At 41.8% G+C, this 22,138-nt stretch overlaps 1 protein-coding gene and 1 pseudogene across 1 annotated transcript in view; both read left to right on the forward strand.

The window, feature by feature from the left end:
- The first annotated feature begins 355 nt into the window (after positions 1-355).
- Positions 356-691, forward strand: LOC142436551 (E3 ubiquitin-protein ligase RBX1-like; annotated as a pseudogene).
- Positions 692-2,386: 1,695 nt separating this feature from the next.
- LOC142436549 (ninein-like protein) overlaps positions 2,387-22,138 on the forward strand; it is a 32,889-nt gene continuing 13,137 nt past the window's right edge. The window contains exons 1-3 of the mRNA XM_075540126.1: positions 2,387-2,516; positions 4,737-4,897; positions 6,654-6,720. Of these exons, the coding sequence (XP_075396241.1) occupies positions 2,387-2,516; positions 4,737-4,897; positions 6,654-6,720 (358 nt within the window). The remainder of the gene's footprint in view (positions 2,517-4,736; positions 4,898-6,653; positions 6,721-22,138) is intronic.

The following is a 22,138-nucleotide window of genomic DNA, read 5'->3' on the forward strand; positions in this document are numbered from 1 at the left end:
GAGTGGAAATCACATGCAAAAAAAGGGGTTTAGGAGAGACCCTAGTGCCCTGGTTTTAATTTCAGGATTCCACCTGCCCATTTCCTTCACCTTACCTCCCAATTTTCTGGTCTGGCAGCAGGAGCTCTAGCTGAATGAGTCCTGTCGGGTCAACATTATTTTACTTCTCTCTTGGAGTTAATTACTTTCATTAAGTGCCCAGATGTCCTGAATTTTTAAGAACAACCCTGATCCCCTGCCTTTTTCTCTTTCCATTAAAGACCATTATTAAATACATAATGTCAATATATTTTTATCATTACCCTTGGTAAATCTTTTCCTGTCAAACCAAGCCAGTAGACCGTGCGTTTCCAAAATGGCAGCAGTGATGGATGTGGATACCCGAGCAGCACCACCGGTGGTGCGAGCAAGAACCGCTTCGAAGTAAAAAAGTGGAATGCAGTAGCCCTCTGGGTCTGGGATATTGTGATTGATAACTGTGCCATCTGTAGGAACCACATGATGGATCTCTTTAGAGAATGACAAGATAACCAGGCATTTGCCACGTCAGAAGAGTGTACTGTTATCTGGGAGTCTAAGCATGCTTTTTATTTCCACTGCCTCTCTCTCTGACTCAAAACATGGCAGGTGTGTCCATTGAACAACAGAGTGGGAATTCCAAAAGTATGATGTGTTAGTCTGGGTAGACTAGGGAAACACATCCAAGGAGACTCATATGTGTGTAAGAGAGAACTTTATATCAAAGAGCAATTGTACATTAAGAAAACATCCCAGCCCAGTCCAGATCAAGTTCATAAGTCCAATGTTACCCCATACGTCAATACTAGCCCATAAATTCCTCTTTAGATTCACACAGCCATGCAATGATGCTGAATAATGGGAGATCACAGGCCAGTGGCGGTAAGTCTTGTGGATCCAATAGTGGTGGAAGCATTAAGCGCTGGCATGGGCTCCACGTGCCTCCTCCAGCTCTGGGGCTCTGTCTCCTTCAGTGTAGCTCCATGTGGCTTGTCAGCAGTAAGATGAAGCAGAAAGAATGTGTCTGGCCTCCAGTGCACTATTTATTTCCTTCGGGCCTCTGAATGAGGTCATCAGGCTGTGACCTGGTTGACAGTATAGACTCCATCTCTTCGCAAGTTGACAGGAAGTTATGTAACTGCCACATATGGGCATTAGAAAAAATGAATTCTTCTATCAAGCTTAAATGTTTTATTATTCATTAAAAGACTTGCTAGAACCACGTCTTTGTTCCTTTGGCTTTTCAGTTTGTTGTGCTCATGCAACTGTATTATGTTCTGTGTCAAATAAAAGTCCAGTTGTGTTCTGAACAACAACAACAAAAAGAAAGCAAACCAGTGTCTCAATGTCAAAGCACCATTACCTGAACTCTTGGTATTCTCGTGTGTGTAGCAAAAGGAAAGCCACTGCTCAGACTCAAAAAAAAAAAAGTACTTGGTGCAATAGCTTATGGTCCTTCCAAACCTGAGAGTTTGAGTCTCATAATATCACATACTGGGAAGCTGACACATTTATTTGTATTTTGATCACTCGTTTGCTACTCTTGTTTCTTCCTGGCCTGTGTGGATATTATTTTTGTATTTCTTCTTCTTGGAGGTGGTAAGTTCCTAGGATGTTCATTTTCTTTTTAGTTGGCATTTAATACATATATCATTCCAAATTTCAATCACATTAAGTAGAATTGTACAATTGTTACCACAATCAGTTTCCAAGCATTCTTTTTCTATGGACTCCTTGACATCATCTCTTTTTTACCCCATATCTACCACTGTACTCCCTCCCCCCAAACTCCTTATCCTACATGCTCTCCCTCTAGGTTCATTGATCCTAGGTTTCAAGTACTGAAAAACAGAAACGCATATAACACAGCTTCAAGAAGGTGACCTCCATTGAATAACTCCTCTGAGATATACTCTAATATGAGCAAACAAAAACTGAAGAAAACAATATAAACTGAAAATTTTGGGAATCAGATCAGGTCCAGCCTGCATCAAAAGGGGTGGGTGTTGGGGGCGGGGCGGAGAACCTACTAACGAAGTTTTAACTGTTGAGGTCAGATTTATGCCTTTGGTTTTCTATCTCCTCTCTTCAAGCACCTTGTTTAGTGACCACTCTCCTCTCTTCCCTCAATTTTAGATAGGGGAGGTCTCTGGAGGCTTACTTCCTACGGAGTTCCACCAGTGGATCTTGGATTTCCACTATCTCCCATTGCCTGCTACACACAGGATTCTCGCAATTTAGGCTCTGATGCTTATCCCACCGTCAAGTTCGGATTATATGGATTCCATCCTAGGATGTTCTTCTGAGAACATTAGAAAGGCTTGTGAAAAAAGCATGTTTTTCTGGACAGCTTACTATTCTAAGGAAAATGCTGGCTGGCAGCAACTATAAAGGAAGGAATGATGTTGTGGAGCCAGCACTGAAGGAGCAAATGGAAATTCTCACAGGCAGGCGGTGCAGCAGTGGGCTGGGCTCTCGGAGCAGGATGTTGGCAGATGGTCTGTTCCGGTGGTGGGTTTGATGAGTCCAGGGAGAAATGTATTTTCTGTCACCAGCTTTCTTTTTCCCTCCCTGACAATGCCCTTCTTCTTACACACCCTGAAGGGGTCCTTGAATTAAAGAAGTCCTGTTTGTTTCATGACAGTCTTTTTGCTCTAGCTTATTTTAATATTGCCGGTAGACTTTTCTTTCTTCCCTTTTTAATGTGCACTGTTTTATTCTTGGGGTGTTTTTTTTTAGTATGTGTCCCAGTTATGAAGCCCAGAAGGGGCAGATGTATAGAGACAACAAATGATGTAATCGTTAAAGGGGATACAGGTGTGTCGAGGGGAATTGGGAAGCAAATCATGAATATGGGAGTGGGGAGATTGCACCAGAACTGATTGTGCTGATGTGTATACAACTCTTCTTTTAAACTATGACTGAACTATGAAAGTGTGTGCTAAGTGAATTATATCTCAATAAAACTATTGTGGGGGGGAGCCAGTTGCTGTCTATTGGATTGGGAGTCACGGTGGCCCACGGGTGTCAGACTGGACTGCGGTCCACAGGATCTCCGGTGGCAGGGGTTTCTGTTTGCATAGTCACTAAACTTTTCTTCTGAAACTCCTCTGGGTGGACTCAAATCTCCAGCCTTTTGGTAAATAGCCACGCACATAAATGATTTGTACCACCAAGGGATCCCTGTCTGGATACTAGAAAAAATCGATGCTTCCCCACTCACACAAACCCACTTTAGAGCCCTTCGTAGGGAGTCAGACGTGTTCTATCACGCACCCTTTGGGCAGCGCTTTACTCGTGGTCTCTCTCTCGGAAGGTATGGTTCTCCTGTCTACTTCTCCTTGAAGGGAGCTACTGACTTGGAAACTTTTCTCTCTTGCTTGGTATTTCCTATAAGCTGTAGTCACATTTCCTTAGAATTTCCCAAGCCATTCCTTATTGATACCTGTCATCCAATCATGCTTATTAACAATATCTTTTTACTTCAAAAGTCTCTTGTGGTATGATAGGTTATATCACCACCACACACACTGTCGGAAGCCCTGGATGTCACACGCACTCACTGCCATCGAGTGGATTTCAACTCATAGCGGCCCCATAAGACAGAGGAGAACGGCCCCTGTGGGTTTCCGAGAATGGAGTCGAAAGCCCCATCTTTGTCCTGTGTAGTTGTGCAAGTGTTTCTTACTGCTGTTTGCAGTCCAATTCATAACTCACCACACCAGCATAGTGCCATGCCTAATACGTTCACACATGAGAACTCGAACGTAACACCTTACTCCTATCTGCTGTGGTATCACTATTCTACCAGCAGTCAGATTTAACCAGCTTCCTGCTCTGCATAACCCCAAGGTCAATGTCCGCAGAAAACAAGTGAGGTGGCGCATGACCCTATGAAGCAAGACTTCTGTGTAGGGAGACAAAAGACACATGTGCACCGAAATATGCATCTGGTTTTGTTGCCCCGTCCCTACCTCATGAAAGTCTCTTTGCCTTCTCTTCAACTGGCTCTGCTCTGAAGCCATGGCCTGTTCGATCAGGCTTCCATGCCACCCCAGTCCCCATTTCTTTTTCCTAGCTTCCACTTTCAATTTTCATGAGAATTCAGCATCAATTTCTTCTCTGGCTGAGAGGTCCCAGCTACTCTTTGTAGATATAGAGAAGAAAGGATTTCAAAAGGAAGCAGAGAGCTGTTAAAAGCCTCTTTCTGTCCCAGACTCACCAGACATGCTCTGAATTTCAGAGGTACCTGCCTGCCTGTATCCTGGCCCCACATCCACAGATCCCACGCACCACTCTCTCTTCCTCTGTTGGTGGCTAAGATGTACTCCGAGGACATTTAGGTTTGGAAGATGATCTTCAGCTTCCAGAGCCCTAGATTGTTAGACTACTGGAGAACCTACTGTTTGCATAAAAAGTTAGGGCTTCAGGTTTAGAGGGTTTGGGGGTGTTTTTTTCCCCCCCTCAGCCTTTTATTGCATAAACAAAAGCAAAAACAGACTCTGAAAACTTCAAGCAGTGCATAAAGTTGAGCCACTATTACTAGCCTTCAGACCCAATTCACACCTAACAGAGAAGCAGCTTCTTGTGTTCTTTTTAATGCTTTCTGTTGGGTAAAAATGTTCATCCATGATAACGTAGACACATTCAAATCTCAGAGAGCTCATTTAAAGGGCTCCTCACCAAATTTCCCTCTTCCTTTCTCTCTCTCTCACAAGCTGTCCTACCGAAGCATGTGAGTGGTCCTAAGTGGTATGGTCGTCGGACCCAGCCTGAGTTGTGCTCACTGGAGACTGAAGTCAGGCATGCAGCAGATAAGCAAGGACAGAGCAGCCTGAGCAGCCAGCTCCACCGAGCAACATCTCTGCAAAGTGTGGAGGTGGGTCAGAATTTCCTTCTCCAACTTGAGTGCCTAATATCAGGTAAATATCTTAGTTCACATGGTTGTGAGAGAATGTAAGCAGAGAGAGTCTCATTCCCTGGAATTTTAAGTAGACAGGTGCTAGGGTTACCATTGGGGAATAAGATCTCATTTTAAATAAGATCTGGGTCTAGTTGTCTCCATGTGACCCTGGACAAAGAGTGCTCTCCTTCAGACATTGCAACAGCAGAAATGTTTTCATTTGTTTCTCACTCCTTTCTGACGCTAGTACTGTAGTGCTTCGAAACTGTAAGACAGGAAATACTTACTACTCCCCTGCCGCTTTGGGCGCTAGCTTCAGCTCCCTTCTCCCAGTTCATTAAGTTACTCACTTCAAGTACCTGGAGTGAATCCCAGACACCTGCTAAGGGCCAGGTCCTCACTGTACTCCATGTCAAGAAGCATATTCATGATGATGCATCACATGTCCTAAGTAAATCACATACTTGTTAGATCTGTATTCAAGGATTCCAGAATGTTACTGGTTCCTCCTTTATGTGCTGTCAGATTGAAAGACGAGACCATATCAAGAACCTATCTTTAGTAAGGTAACTTGGAGTCCTGAATTGATTTTAATCTTAAACATTTGTAAGGCAGGGGGAAACAAATAAGCACACGTTTAAATCCTAAATTTTCTTTCATGGATGCATGTGCTATGTTGGGCTACACCATAAACCCAGGACATTTGCTTTCTGTTCTCTTTACATTTGGATCTGAAGTATGGTGTGGGTTGAATTATCATTTCCTGGGCTAATGAGACTCTGTCTTCATCGGGGCTCTTCTGATTTTTGAGGCCTTTTTGGTACTCAAAACTGGGTATGGAAAGGGTATTTTTAGTTTTTCAGTGAGTGGAAGGCATTAGGGAAGTGGGACTGAATTTACTGGTGTTGCTCTGACTTGTCATTTAAATTCAAGGGTGTGAGAGCATTGGAGGGTCGGCCCTAGACCTCTGGTAGACAAGACACCTAAGCACTGTAGACCTCAGTTACCCCAGAGAGACAGTGGACAGGGTGTGAGCTGAAGGCGCTACCTTGTCCCTTTGTCGCATGCTGGACTCCATCGGTAGCACGATGCTTCTTTCTTTCATCGCTTCCGTAGACTCTTCCTGTTGTCTGCTCTCAGCTTTCAGTCCTCAAGATTGCTCCTGCTTAGAATGCTGAGTCTTGGTCCAACCCAAACCCAAACCCACTACCATTTAACCTACTTGGGTTCTTAGCAACCCCATCGTCCTTAGTAGAACAGCTTCAAAGGGTCTCCAAGGCTGGTGCGTTCAAACCAACTGACTTCCAGTTAGTAGCCTTGTGCTCAAGCACTATGTCACCAGGACTCCACCGATTCCATATGTGGGTATTCACTTGGTCACTACATACACCATAAGATTTTGGCAGAATCAGATGCTTCTGGGTGTCCTCGTCTTTTCTCTTGGTGTAAGGTAACCAAGACAGTTGACTGCATGTGCCCACTTAAAGTGCTGATGACTTAGGGGGTAGGAACACCAAGTATGATTTCACAAAGTACGACATGCTCCCTATTGCCACTTCTGGCATTCTCACTTTCAATAAGGAATTTATGATCCACGTGCTGCTGGTGTACAGATAGCATGTCCACTTCAGTTACACAAAAGAGCTTTCCAGTGCTACATGTTTGTTTGGTGTTCTGCAACTGCTTTTGATATTCTCCAAGGGATTTATGTATCCTTTCCATTTTTCCACAGAGTTTCAAGTCAGATGAAGAACCTGATGGTGCCAAAGAGCCTCAGAATGAGTTATTTGAGGCACAAGGTAAAACCATGACCTCATGCTTGGTACTTTGAAAGATCCAGGACCTGGATTGTCAGCAGTGTTGCTGTGACAAGAATAGTTTCCTGGAGAGTGCAGTGTGGGTAATCTCCCTGGACAGCCTGTTCTCCGGATATGCTTATATAGAGAGCGTTTCATCAAGAAAATAGCTCACACAGATGTAGAAGAAGGCAAATTCCAAGTTGAGCAAGTTCTAGGCCCATGATGCTGATGTTAGGGTGCAGGGTTATCATGACTGTCATAGCTTTGGGAGTTGATGGGCCCAAAAGGAGCTGAAAGACAAAGGTCTATGGCTACAGAGGGAAATGAATTCAAGGTTGGCAGATCAAGCCTGTGGCTAAAGAGACGAATAAGTCCAAGCTTGGTAAGTCAGGTGACAAGCTACTGATAACTCCCAAGGACAGCAAGCAATACAGGAGACCACTGACTCAAGTCTTAACCTGTGTACAACTGAATCTGGGCTAACCCCATTTACATATTTATTATTTTAAAATAGTTTTATTGGAAGATACAAGGAGTTACCAAAAATGGATTTTTTTCAAAGTTATGTATTTAAATTTTTTTACAAAACAACCATGTCACCGTCAAAGTACTCTCCATTACACTTCATACATTTGTCACACCTGTGATTCCATTCTTGGAAACATTTTTCAAACTCATCTGTTTGGAAGGCTGACAGTACCTCTCCAATTTTTTTCTTCATCTCTGCTTTTGTCTTCAAATCTCTGTTCTTTCATTTCCCTCTTCATTCAAAGAAACAAAAAGAAGTCACACAAAGTGAGGTCAGGTGAATAAGGTGTGTGGGGCAAAAGAGGCATGCTGGTTTTTACCAAAAACTGGCACACTGAGATGGCTGTGTGAGCAGGGGCATTGTCGTGGTGGCAGAACCAGTCCCCTGTCTGCCACAAATCAGACCATTTTCATCACACACTATTATGCAATCTTTTCGGATCCTCTAAATAGAAAGCTTGATTAACAGTCTTGCCTGGTGGAGCAAACTCCAAATGCATGATGAGTTGACGTTTTCGTTCATTCAGGAAGTTGACAAACATCCAGAATGAGGTTTGTCATCAATCAATATTTTACCTTTTTTGAAATGAGAAAAACACTTGAGTTTTTTCCCATAGCACTGCCCTTGTAAGCTGTTTTCAACATCACAACAGTTTCTGCAGTGTTTTTCCTTGAGTAGGAAACAAAATTTCACCACTGCACACTGTTTTCTTAAATTGGCCATCTCAAAAAGCAAGGTTTCAAGCAAAACTGCTTTTATGAAAAAATTCACCGTGACCAGAGAAAACCTTCCCAGTGCCACGGGGTGCACTAACTCAGAGCAAGTTGCTCGATGCATACTTAGCAGGAAACATGGGTACTATGAAAGCTCCACTCTGCCCCGCGCAATTCTGGTCTGGGGTTGGTGGTGGGGGGGGGTACTCCCTCATATTTCACCTATCATACAATTCAATTGTTCTATCCTATTAAGAACGTTTCTGCAGTTATCACCACAATGAATTTCAGCGCATTTTCTCATGAACTCGTTGTTAGTTCCTAATTTGCCACCAATCACTCCTACCATGCTCTACACAATTATCAAGCCGGTTACTACCTCTGTGAATCTACATAGCCTGGACTTTACATACAGAAAATCATTGAAAAGACAAACTGGAAAACAATGATTAGAACACAGAGAAAAACTTCATAGGAAAAAAAGCAAAATATTAAAAACTGAAACAACTTTAAAATGAGTCAAAAGGGAGATCAAATAGCAAGATATTAAAATGTAACCTAAGTACAACGGACTTAATCAACTTTGCAGTGTTCTGTCTCTAACAAGGCTCTTAATATCCCAGGACTTTGGTCCAAGAAGATTCCCCAGAGGCTTAATCCATCCAAGCGACCCTGCAATTGGATTTTTGGCTTTCACTGTCTTCCATAGCCTTCTGTAAACCACATGTCCAGAATTCAAGCTCTGATACTATTTTCTCCTGAGATTTGGATGTTATTTACAATCCTTGGATTATAAAGGCAGGTGTGTTTCCTCATGTGGGCTTAGTTGATGCTTCACTCACATAGCTACCTGTTTGAAGACGAGCTTTTAAAACCTCAGCCACTATTCTGTCTGATAGTCGGGCACCAACTGGTTTTTTTATCACATGCTGTTACAGCCCTCATATTAGCAGTGACCTCTTCATGAGGGCAAGCATTGAGCGGGGCCAGGCTAGGATGCATTGGGCTACAATTAAGTGCGAACCCCAAATCCATTCATATATCTATAGTTTATATGTCTCTGGTTAACTTCAGAGATTATTATGATTTTATGATAGAGAACTTTATAAATCATCCCCCTAGGGCATAAGGTAATGTCTTTTATTTAGCCAATTATATAGCATTTTAAAATGCTGAAGAAAAATTATTTAAGTATAGATAGGCTTCAGACTGTAAAATATGAATTAATGACATGTACATAACAAGACACTATTTATAAACAAGCAGTGGGATCAGTGATAAGACAAAATTTGCAGTAATTCACAGAAGCAGAATCATCCCTATCAGATGAATACATTTCATAAGAAAAAAGAAGGGCATTAAGTAGTAAATATATGGTAATCCCGGGCCACATTGAATGGGCATCATTAATAGAGCACCCTGAGAGCAAGAGAGCTGAACCACAGTCCAAAGACCACCAATTCCATAACCTTGGGATAGCAGTCATCTGCTTCTTCTCACACTAAGTCATATAAATATTAAGTCCAAGAAAGTCTGTCTGTTCCTTAAAACGGCTACAGGTGAGTGTGAACAGTTCGAGCAGTTGGACAGATGTGTGCCTTGAAAACACAGTTCAAGGTCCCAGTAGTCTACAGCGCATAGCCTGGTTCACCAAGGTCTGGATGGAAACTAGATGAATAGAAACCAAGTAGGAACATAATACCGGGCATTTTCTCCCATTGGATTCTTTACGAGTATTGTTCATTGTTTTTCTCCAGCCAGTTTAACCATTGATAGAAATGTAGTCGCCTTCTTCAAGACATACATTCCCCTGACCCCACCTCCCATCTTTTTTCTGTAACTGCCCTCAGGATTCTATCCTTTTTTTTCAAATTGGAGAATTTGGCTCTGATATTTCATGGTGGTTTTCTTTTAGCTTCTATCTCATTTTGGTTTTCTTAACTTTTTGAATAATTATGTACTCCTGTGTTGTTGGTCAAATTTTCTTTTATAGTTTGTCAAAACTATTTTCTTTGTATGTATTTTTGTTACTTCCTTTTCAGGGTTTTTAATGAGACATAGATTATTTCTCTTGATTCTTTTGTTGTTTTTTGGTGGTGGTTTTTCTTGTCAGTTATAGTCAGAGTGATCGTCTTTGAGCTCACTGATTTGATTTTCCTTTTCAGAAGGAAAATCTATTCCTCAAGTCATTTACTGTGTTGCCTAATTCTGTTATCTCATTGTTTATATTCTTAGATTCCCTTTGATTTAAGATTTCTTCTATTGTTTTCCTGAGTATTCCCTACATGTCTAAATCATTCTTCGGAATCCTGTTTCTTATAGTTCCAGGGCCTCTTTTTCAGAATTCTCTATTGGATCTGGGCAATTTCCATTTGTTTACATTTGTTTTTCTTGATGTTTTGGGTTTTCTGTGGTTGATTGCTGTTTCCTCAGAATCCTAGTAGTAGTGCCAGTGATATGAACACTTAGTTGGCTTTGTCTAGTGATGTGGGAGAGGTCTAATAGAAGGTGGAAAATATGGTGAAATGAAGGAAAGGGGAGAGAGATGAGTAAGTGGTGAAAGTGTGGGGGAAGATACAATATTGTTTTTAGCTTACCATTTTCCTAGACAGTTTAAATGGCGTCTTCTTGGCATTTGGTTTTTCCTACCATTTTAGCCTTATTCCCCACCTCAGGGACCCAATGTGGATGTTCTGCTAGCTGCTGAGTATTCCAGTTATGTAAATCTGACTTACACAAAATGGATTCTGGAACTGGTTCATTTGCTACAGGGTGGGTTTGGAGAGCCACCAGCCCACCTGAAGATGAACTTGAAGTAAGAGACTCCGTTACAATATTGACCTCCATGTGCCCCCACACCAAATGGTGGGTCACAGTGATGTTTTAGGCCTTCTAGAATTGGTCTCAGTTAGAGCCAGTGTCCAATAATCCCTAAAAAAATCTAATTATTTCTTTTCCCACAGTGAACACTCACTCTTGTAAAATGCTGATGATCCATTTGAGGAAGGCTGACAAAAAAATAACAGAAAATTTTGTCATTATAGTGGGGGTCCTTCCACAGGGAAACATAGCCCCTGCTCTTTTTAATGGGTTATGGGTCTGTAAACTATCTCACCTCAGGGAATGATTGAACAATTATGACTCTTCTAATCATTTGAGTTTCACTGCTGTTCACTTGACCCAGATTTTTTTTTCTGCTTAGACAGATCAAGTAAATATTCATTAGGTTTCCTATGTTTTTCACTCCCAAGGACTTCCTGCCTGAGTAGACAATACCATGAGTCCATGACAGTCAAGCTGTTCTGATTCCCACTTTGACTCAGCTGTCCATTACAGTAGCCACATCCACCTGTCTCTGTCAATTAAGTGCTGCCATTTGGCCCCTACTTCCCTGCAACCCAATCAGCCCAAGTGTAGTTAGGTGTCACTATTCCAATAAGTCCATTTCCACAGTGAAATGTGACTTACATAAAATAGCAATCTTCAGAGATGCTGGGACTACATTTGCAATTGGGCTCCCTCCTCTTGCAGTAAAGGTGTGAGTTCTACTCCATGTGCGTCTGTAGACCCATCCTGATTAATCCATTATAGCATGCCCAACTCCTTAATCTTGTGGATACCTTCTGCTACAATATACTTTGACTGGACTTGTCATTGAGCATGATTTATTTATGCCATCATACAACCCACGAATCAGCTTCACTGAATCAACCAAAAAGTGTCTTAGATTGAAACATTAAATTTATATTCTGCACTTAGTGGGCCCATATCAGTAAACTAAGACTGATCCAACTTTATGTTCTACACACCATTATTAGCCATTCTTATATCTATATTCTCTACGTTTCTGGAAATTCTTTTGGAGTATAGTGTACCTCTGCCTGGGTCACCATGTATATGTCATCTTTTAGAGCTTGCTGGAACATAAGTCTAGTCTTAGGTCTAGAAGCAATAATGGGTGGTGAATTCATTAACTGGAAACATTTATCAGTATCTTTTAAAGCATCTCCTCAAGCAAGGCTCCAGTAAATGCCCAGGATTCATATCAGCATGCACTATTGAGTTAATCTTTTCATGTGGTGGGAAGGGATAATAGTTTTTTTTACTGATCATGAATTAAGATGGAGCAATCTCTTCAGATGGAAACAATCTGCTCTTAGCTAAAGTAACATTATGGAAATTGGGGGCTCAATCCACCCGTCTTCTTAATTATCTGCCTGTATCTCCCCATCCCAAGGCGTAAGAGTCCGTTTTGTTCCCAATCAATATTCTCAATTTAACAGCATTTGAGGTTGAGAATTGAGTTGGTACTATAATTCATCATTCTTAGGATATTACTCTTGAGTTTATTTTTTCAGTAATATCACCTCTGTTACCACAAAAAGAAAACCTTTTTTTTAAAGAATAAATGTAAACTTTGAAGTCTTTTATGCATTTTTTGATCTTTGACTCTGAAGTCCTGAGTTCGTGTCTTTCCTTCTACCAATTTATCTTTTGTAAGTAGGATAAATAATCAGCTTCTCCATACTGCTTACCCCGAAACAATTGCAGAAGAATATCAAACATGCTATCACTTAGAGCATCAATTTCCACCAATTCCTGATGTGCGGGTGGTGATACACTGCGTGCATCGAGTAGTGACTGTCAGACAGGGTAGAACTGCCCTCTGTGGATTTCTGAGACTAGTTATGGGAGTAGAAAGCTTCATCTTTCTCTTCCTGGTGGTTTTGAACTGCTGACACTGAGGTGAGCCCAATGCGTAACCACTACAGCACACCGCACACCACGATTTCACAGTGCCCTTTATACGCATGGGGGCAGTTATTAGTACCTTCAAACCTGATCAGACTTGGGAACCAATTGAGAAAATTGATCTGTACAACTTTGTTTCTCTAGAATCACTCTTGGAACCAAATGTTTTACACCGGGTTCTCCAGAGAAGCAAAAATTGTGGTGTGTGTTGTGTGTGTGTGTGTGTGTGTGTGTGTGTGTGTGTGTGTGTGTACTGCTATACTGAACCCAGATCTGGATTCTCTCCTCTGGAACACCAGTTTCCTGTGAGCTCTTTTCCTATAGTTACACCAGAGTAGGGTTTTTGTGCTTGGTGAAGTATAGGGTAAACAGAAAAGATGACTCGCATTGAGATTAATTGACACAGTGGCTGTAAAATGAGTTTTAGGATGGTGCAGGACCAGGCAGTGTTTCCTTATGTTGTACAAAGTGTCACTATGAGTCAAAACTGACTTGATGACATTTAGCAATGTAATCTATATGTGTTTTTTATTTATTTTCTTTTTTTAATGTCAGTGATTGTTTATTTATTTACTTATTTGTTTTAAAAGATCATTTTATTAGGGGCTCACACAACTCCAATCACAATCCATACATACATCAATTGTGTAAAGCACATTTGTACATTCAATGCCCTCATCATTCTCAAAACATTTGCTCTCCACCCAAGCCCCTGGCATCAGGTCCTCATTTTTAACCCTCTCTCCCCCCTCCCCCCTCCCTCATGAACCTTTGATAATTTATAAGTTATTATTTTCTCATATCTTGGTCTGTCCCACATCTCCCTACCCCCACTTTTCTGTTTTATGTCCCCCAGGGAGGAGGTCACATGTAGATCCTTGAAATCAGTTCCCCCTTTCTAACCCACTCTCTCTCTATGCTCCCAGCAGCGCCACTCACACCACTGGTCCTGAGGGGATCATCTGCCCTGGATTCCATGTGTTTCCAGTTCCCATCTGTACCAGTGTACCTCCTCTGGTCTAGTCAGGCTTGCAAGGTAGGATTCAGATCTTGACAGTGGGGTGGGGGGAGGAAGCATTTAGGAACTAGAGGAAAGTTGTATTTTTTCACGTTGCTACATCGCACCCTGACTGTTTCGTCTCCTCCCCAAGACCCTTCTGTAAGGGTATGTCCAGTGACCTACAAATGGGCTTTGGGTCTCCACTCCGCACTCCCCTGCTCATTCACTATGGTAAGATTTTTGTTCTGATAATGCCTTAAACCTGATCCCTTGAAACTTTGTAATCGCACAGGCTGGTGTGCTTCTTCCATGTGGGCTTTATTGCTTCTGAACCAGATGGCCGCTTGTTTACCTTCAAACCTTTTAGACCCCAGATGCTATATTTTTTGATAGCCAGACACCATCAGCTTTCTTCACCACATTTGGTTGTTCACCCTTTTTGTCTTCAACGGTTGTGTCGGGAAGGTGAGCATCATAAAATGCCAATTTAAAAGAAGAAAGTATTCTTACATTGAGGGAGTACTTGAGTGGAGTCCCAATGTCCTTCTACTACCTTAATACTAAACCTATAAATACATGCACATAGATCTCATGTACAAATATATTTGCATATGTACATGTCTTTATCTAGACCTCTATGAAAACCCTTTGCCTCCCAGCTCTTTCCTCTATTTCCTTTGACTTCCCTCCTGTCCCACTCTCATGCTCAGTCCCCACCAGTGTTTCGGCAATTCCTCTTAGTCACATTACCCGTGATCATGCCCAACCAGGCCTCCTAGACCCTCCTCACCAGCAATTTGGATCCCTTGTTGTTCCCTTGTCCCTGGGTTTGTTAACACCACTTCCTTACCTCCCCCTCTCCCATGTCCCACGGAACTATTGGTCCCGTTGTTTTCTCCTATTGTTCATCCAGCCTATCTTATTTAAACAGACCTGTGGAGATAATAACATGCACAAAAACAAGACAGAGCAAAACCAAGCAACAATATACAACAAAATAACAACATACTAATGAGAAAAAACAAAACACAACAAGAAAGAAAACTTGTAATTAGTTCAAGGATTGTTTGTTGGTCTTTAAAAGTGTTTTCCAGTCCAGTCTGTTGGGGCATCATGCCCTGGCCCCAAAGTCTACCTTCAGCATTCACTGGGGACCTCGCCGCTCTATTCCCTTGCTGTTCTGTTACACCCCTTAATTATTTTGCCTCGATGTGGTGGGATCCGATTGGGTGCAATACCCACACTGTGTCTCTGGTGTTGTCCTCTGTAGAGATATGGGTCAGTGAGGGACGTCATGTCTCATAGTGGGGCTGGCCATGTGATCCTCTCTGTCGACTGACTGCTCTAATTGGGAATATCAACCTCATGGCCTGGTGGTCCATGATGTGCTCTACTCTCTCCTCCTCCCCCTTCATATGCTCCCATATGCTCTGATCAGATATGTCCCTTTTCCAGAGCTGTAGATTCAGTGCTGTCCGTTGAAATAAATTCTTCTGAGGGGAGGGGCAGGTGTCCATTTGGTTGGTGTTGGGGCCAGCCCCCCAGACCTCTCCACTGATTCACTACTCCGCACCGGCATGTTGCATTCACATCTTAGAGCACCGGGTTGAAATCTGGTCCCTCTTTCCCTATGGAGACAAAAATAGTACCCTCCCATTGGGTGGGTTAGTGTCCTGTGCCCCCGCTACCCTTTTCTTTATTATTATTTTTTTTCTTACCCCACCTCCGTTTTAGTTGTGTACCATGTGTACCCCTGTGTTTGGTCTGGTCCCTGCCATATTATGTGGTCCTTGCCCCAGGAATGTTTGTATACCGTAGCTTTTTCCCTATGCCTCTTTTGCCTTTTTTTTTAAAGATTACCTCAGCAGCCTTTGAAGTCTTTCCATATTTAAGTCAGTGCTATCTGAGGTCTGTTTTCTTTTTGCCCTCTGGGTGAGGTTGTTCTATGTGGTGGGCTCTTATTTATGCTTGGTGGGTGTTGTTCTTCTGCCCATACTGGGTTTGCAAGGATCTTTTGTAGGCTGGATTTCTTCTAACATATTCTTTGAGTTTTTCCTTGTCTGGGAAGACTCTTACTTCTCCATCTATATTGATAGATAATTTGACTGGGTAAGGTATTCTTGAGTTTGCATTGTTTTCCTTCAATTTTGGGAATATGTTATTCCACTCTCTCCTCTTCTTCATAGATTCTGCTGATAGGTCTGAGCATATTCTTATTTGGGAACCTTTGTATGTGATTGCTTGCTTGTTTTTCCCTAGCCGCACTCATGATTTTCTCCTTTTCCTCTAAATTGCATAATTTAATTCTTTTGTGCCTTGGTGACTTCTTCTTGTGATACAGTCTTGCTGGGGTTCTTTCAGCCTCCTAAATGGTTGCCTGGTTCTCATTCACTAAGCTGGGGAAGCTTTCCTCCAAGAATTCTCTCACTATTGTTGCATATGACTTCTTTGTTGTCTTCCTCCGGTAAGCCAATAGTTCTCATGTTGTTCCGCTTCATAACATCAGACATCACTCTTAAGTTTTCTTCAACTTCTCTGATGATCTTATTAGATTTTTGTTTGCATTTGTTAAAGTCTGCCTGGCTGCCCTCCAAGTCACTGATGCAGTTCTCTGATTCCTCCAGTCGATTCTTGAGTTACGTGAGTCTGCTACTGGTTTTTGTTATCTCCTCCCTAAGTTCCTGTATTTCTCTTTTATTTATGGCTTTTACCTCTTCTATCATTTCATCCTTTTTCTGTATTGTTGCCCCATATCCTCTATGAATCCAAGTAGCATTCTGAAAATTCCTTTCTGTGACTGTTCAATGTCTCCTTCCTCTATGCATGTCATTATGTTCAGGCCATCTTCAGGCATTGCCTTTTGTTTTTCCCGTTGTTTCGTTGAGGTCGTTTGGGCTGATGGCTGTTTGCCTTGTGTTGGTTTAGATGAGCCAGGTGCCATTTTCCTGTGAGTTGTATAGCACTGGCTCTCTCTGGGAGACTTGCAGGAGAACTTCTTCGAACTGCCTATAGCTTATTTCACTATGGAATTAACCTACCACTTTATCCTCCTATAGCTTCCCTCTCAGGGAAGTGACCCAGAAGGCTGGTGGGTTGCCTGCTTTGGTGTTGCTGAGGTTGGGCAGAGGTTCCTACAACAGCTTGAAAGGTTGAGGAGTGTTGGCTGAGCTACCTTAGGACTCCAGGCACACATGTAGGAATTCCCCTGTTAGATGTTTTAGCAGAGTATCCCCTGGTGGAGGTTGGCAGGCCCTTTCCCAGCCTCCCTAGCTACACAGGGTGGAGTTCACCTAGCTGGGTGTGGCCCAGGCATACATGCCCTAGGCTAAGGGGAGTGGTCTGGAGAGACCAAGAAAGAGAAAGAGGAGGGAAAAAAATCAAGCCCGCTGAGCCTGTGGGGGGCAGGGGAGGGGAGGATATAGTGAAGACATGGAAACAAAGTAACAAATGTAGCTGAGTCCCGATCCCCCGCCAGTGGAGCTGCAAGGGTTTAGTCCCTGCTCTGAGGCGGCAGCAGCAAGCTGTGGCTGTGTTGAGAAAAGGCCCCTGTGCAGCCCTCCAAGACTGAGGGGGCACAGAGAGGAGCTGCAAGGGTCCAGTCCTTGCCCCGAGGTGGGTGGTGGCAAACTGTGGCTGTGTTGAGACCAAGCCGCTGTACAGGCTCCAAATGGTCCCAGGCTCCAGCAGAGACAGTGGCAGGGCCAAGGTCAAATCAGGCCGTCCTCCACTGAGGTAAGCCAAAAGCCCCCAGCCCCTCAAAACCATGTGGGTCTGAGCCTACTTATCATTATGATGCTCCTCCTGCATTCCAGCAGTGTTGAAATTCCCTCTAAGCAACTCTCCTGGGCTGAAATCTGCAGAGTTCCTCTGGTATGTATTACTCCATCGCCATCTTGCCGGAAATCTCTGTTGTTGCTTTTTTTTTTTAATCTCCCCCCCTCCCCAATCTTCTCTTAGGAGCTAATACAGACATCATACCATTTCATAGTTCAATCTCATTAAACAGCATTGTGGTATTGTGACCAAAATCCACTTCAGAGTCTTTTCTTCCTCCTTGATATCAGTTCCCCCTACTAATGCACCCCACCCACCACTTCCCCCACTGCACCCCCAGGAACCCTTATTCTAATTGTTGTTTCTCTAGCTTCATTTATCCTGTGTTTCATATACCAAAAAACATTGAAAAACACATAAAAAGCGTCAAGAAGGCTACCCACAATGACAAAATACAACAGATATAAAACCCAATATTAAAAAAAACCACAGAAAATATTAAAAACCAAATCAAGGTCAAATGTATCAAGTGGCAAAGTTTTAACCAATCAGGTCAGGTTTATCATTTTAATCTACAACAGTCATCTCTCCAATATTCTCTGTCTGATAACCAGCTTATTCTCATCTCTCAATTATGGTCAGAAGGAAATCACCAAAGGCTTATTTCCTATGTAGATCCTGCAAATATATTTTGGCCTTCTGATGTCATCCATTGCCTTCTACACACCAGAATCTCACAATATAAGCTCTGATAGTATTCCATCCTTAATATCTGGATTATATAATTTATAATCCTTAGGTCATAGATGTTGGTGTGCTTCTTCCATGTGGGCTTAGTTGACATATCACTTAAATTGCTGCTTATTTGAAAACAACCCTTTAAGAACCAGATGATGATAGCCTGGCACTATCTAATTTCTTCCCTGCACTTTGCTATGCAACCGTATCTTCTGTGTTTCATTTGTGAAGGTGAGTAATGAGTAGGGCCATGTCATCAGAAATAATTGTTCTTAGCCTGGAGCTAAAATTAAGTGCGAGCCCCAAATCCATTCCCAGATCTATGTTTTTAATTTGCCTCTGGCTCACCTTAGAGATATCCTTGTTAGTTTATGGTAGCAAATGATATCAATCTTCTCCATGGATCATAGGACCTTTTGTTTATAGTGTCATTAATTAAGCTATGGTACTAATTTTTTGAACACTAGTGAGAGAGGGAGATTAAATAAGGGTAGGCTAACTATATCTCAATATCTAGATTATTCATTTTTATAGAATAAATCCTTACCTGACTGGATGCTATTTACTTAAAGAAGTAGAGTTGGTTATCAGGCAAAACTTGCAATAATATTCACTGATAATGCCATTCAGGTCTGCCAGAATAAAACATATCTTAATACAGCAAGTAAGGCATTAAAGTATTAAGTCAATGTTGGTCTACCTACTGAGCTAGGTGTTTATATAAATGCATGTATGTGATCATGAGGTGTCAATAGGATCAGGTATCAGGCATCAAAGAACAAAATATCATATTGTGAATGAGGAGGAGGAGTGAGGAGGACACAAAGCCCATATGTAGGCAACTGAACATCCCCTTACAGAATGGCCACAGGGAGGAGATGAGTCAGTCAGGGTGCAGTATAGCAATGATGAAACATGCAACTTTCCTCTAGTTCTTTAGGCTTCCCTCCCCCACCCCCATCATGATCCCTTGTACAAATCCAGCTAGACCAGAGGATGTACACTGGTACAGATAGAAACTGGAAACACTGGGAATCTAGGACAGATGAACTCCACAGGACCAATAATGAGAGTAGTGATACCAGGAGGGTAAGTGGAAGGTAGGGTAGAAAGGGGGAACTGATCTCAAGGTACATATAACCCCGTCCCTGGGGAGTGAACAACAGAAAAGTGGGTGGAAGAGACATTGGACAGTGTAACACATGACAAAATAATAATAATTTATAAATTATGAAGAGTTCTTGAGGGAGGATGGGTGGGGAGGGAGGGGACAAAATAAGCTGACACCAAGGGCTCAAGTAGAAAGCAAATGCTTTGAGAATAATGATGGCAACAAATGTATAAATGTGCATGACACAATGGATGCATGACACAATGGATTGTGATAAGAGTTGTACGAAACCCCAGTAAAATTATTTTTAAAAATTAAAATAAATGCAAGTATTTGATTGTATGTGTGTAATAAAACACATAGACACAAGTATGGATATTTCTTATATATAACCCAATAACTCATTATTAAGATTTGGGGTTTTCAGGGACAAGGGAATAACACATGATCTAAAATCGATGGTAAGGAGGCTGTAGAATGCCTGGTGGGTTGATCAAGTGCAATGTAGTCAAGAAGAATTACTGAAAGCCAAATGAAGGTCAAACATGATAGTGGGACAAGAGGAAAGTAAAAGGAAATAGAGGAAATAACTGAGGCAAAAGATATTTTAGATGCATAAATACAGGCATGTACATGTGTAAATATATTTATATATAACAATAGGGACATAGATCTATGTGCATATATTTATATGTTAAATAATAAGGTAGCAGACGGACATTACTCAACATGGCTCAAGTCCTCCCTCAATGCAAGAACACTTTGTTCTAATAACCTGGCATTCTGTGATGCTCAGCATCCCGACAACAATCGCTGAAGACAAAATGGGTGCATATGCTAATGTGGTGAAGAAAGCTGATGGTGCCCAGCTATTAAAATATATTAGTGCCTAGAGTCTTAAAGACTTGAAGATAAAAAAGCGGCCATCTAGCTGGGAAGCGAAAAAAGTCCACATGGAAGAAGCACACCAGCCTGTGTGATCATGAGATGTAGACAGTATCAGGTATCCAGCATCAGAAAGGCCCAAACAAACAATCATATTGATTCAAACACTGGGGTAGGGATGGGAGACCCAAAGCCCATCTGTAGACAATTGGACATTCCCTCACCATAGATTCACAAGGAAGGAACAAGCCAGCAAGGGTGCAGTATAGCACTGATAAAACATGCAACATTCCTGTAGTTCTTTAATGCTTCCCTCCCCCAGCCCCACTATCATGACCCCAGTTCTACCTACAAATCTGGCTAGAACAATAATGAGAGTAGCGATACCAGGAGGGTTGGGGACAGTAGAGGGAGAAAGGGGGAACTGATCCAAATGATCAATGTAAACACACACACACACACACACCCTAGGGTGAGGAACAACAGAAATTAGTGAAGGGAGACAGCAGACAGTGTAAGATATGAAAATAGCAATAATTTATCATTTGTCAAGGGTTTATGAGGATAGGAGGGTGGAAGAGGGAGGGGGAAAAAAAGGAGGATCTGATACCGAGGGCTCAAGTAGAAAGAAACTGTTTTGAAAAGGATGAAGACAACATATGTGCTAAAATGTGCTTGAACTAATGGTTGTATGGATTGTTGCAAGAGTTGTAAAAGCCCCCAATAGAATGATAAATAAATTTTAGATTTGAAGGATTAAAGCCATAGTCTTTTGGGACATCTCATTCATTCAGTATAATTTAGTTTATGAAGTTATGTTCTACTTTTTAGTTTGTTGAATTTTTTCTGGAGTTTCAAAAGCTTATGACTGGTCACCTAAGGTACAACTTAGAGTTCTACTTAAAGTGAACCAAAGAGTAAGATGGAAACTAAAGACCCGAAGAAGAATCCAATCCAAAAATCACATCCACATTTACCTGAGACCAGAAGAACTAGATGGCTACCATTACCTAATTAGTACCATTGTAGATGGCTCCTGATAATAAAACCATAAATTCCTATTATATAAAAACAATAAAAGATAGATCTGATCTGGAAGACTTAACATTATTGATATGAAATAATCTTTAAACCTTGAACCAAAACTCACCCTGAAGTCTCTTTATAGCTAAATAACACATTAGCCCCCAAACTAATAAATACCACCCATAAGTACTGTGTCTTTTTAAAGAGATCACCCATATGTGACCCTGATAGACATTGAAGCCAGATTTAAATGAGGATGTGGAACAAGGGATACCATTGCTGATGTCAGTGGATCTTGGCTGAAAGCAGAGTACACCAGAGGTTGCTTGTGTTTTATTCAGTAGGCTAAACTATCTCATGTGTGAATCATAACAGTTTGGATAGCCATGAGAAGAATGGGAATTCCAGACCACTTCATTGTGCTCATGTAAAACTTGTGCATGGACCATGAGACAGTTGTGGGTACAAACAAGGGTATCCTACTCAGTTTAAAATCAGGAAAGGTGTGCATCTGGGCTGTGTCCTCTCACCACACTTCTTCACTCTGTGTGCTGAGCACATCATCAGAAAAGCTGCATTTCATGAAGAAGAATGGCAATGATTAGAAAAACATAATAACAATTTGTGATGTGCAGATGACATGATCTTACTTGATGAAAATCAGGAGGACTTGAAGTAATTTCTGATGAAGATCGAGGATTAAAGCCTTTAGTATAGATTACATCCCAATATAAAATAGATCAAAATCCCCACAACTGGACCAATAGGTAACTTGATAAATCGAGTAGAGATTGAAGTTATCAAGGATTTCGCCTTGCTTGGATCTGCAATCAGTGCTCATGAAAGCAGCAGTCAGGAGATTAAATGATGCGATACATTAGATAAATATG

Source organism: Tenrec ecaudatus, unplaced genomic scaffold (genome assembly GCF_050624435.1).
Source record: "Tenrec ecaudatus isolate mTenEca1 unplaced genomic scaffold, mTenEca1.hap1 Scaffold_394, whole genome shotgun sequence".
NCBI lineage: Eukaryota > Metazoa > Chordata > Mammalia > Afrosoricida > Tenrecidae > Tenrec > Tenrec ecaudatus.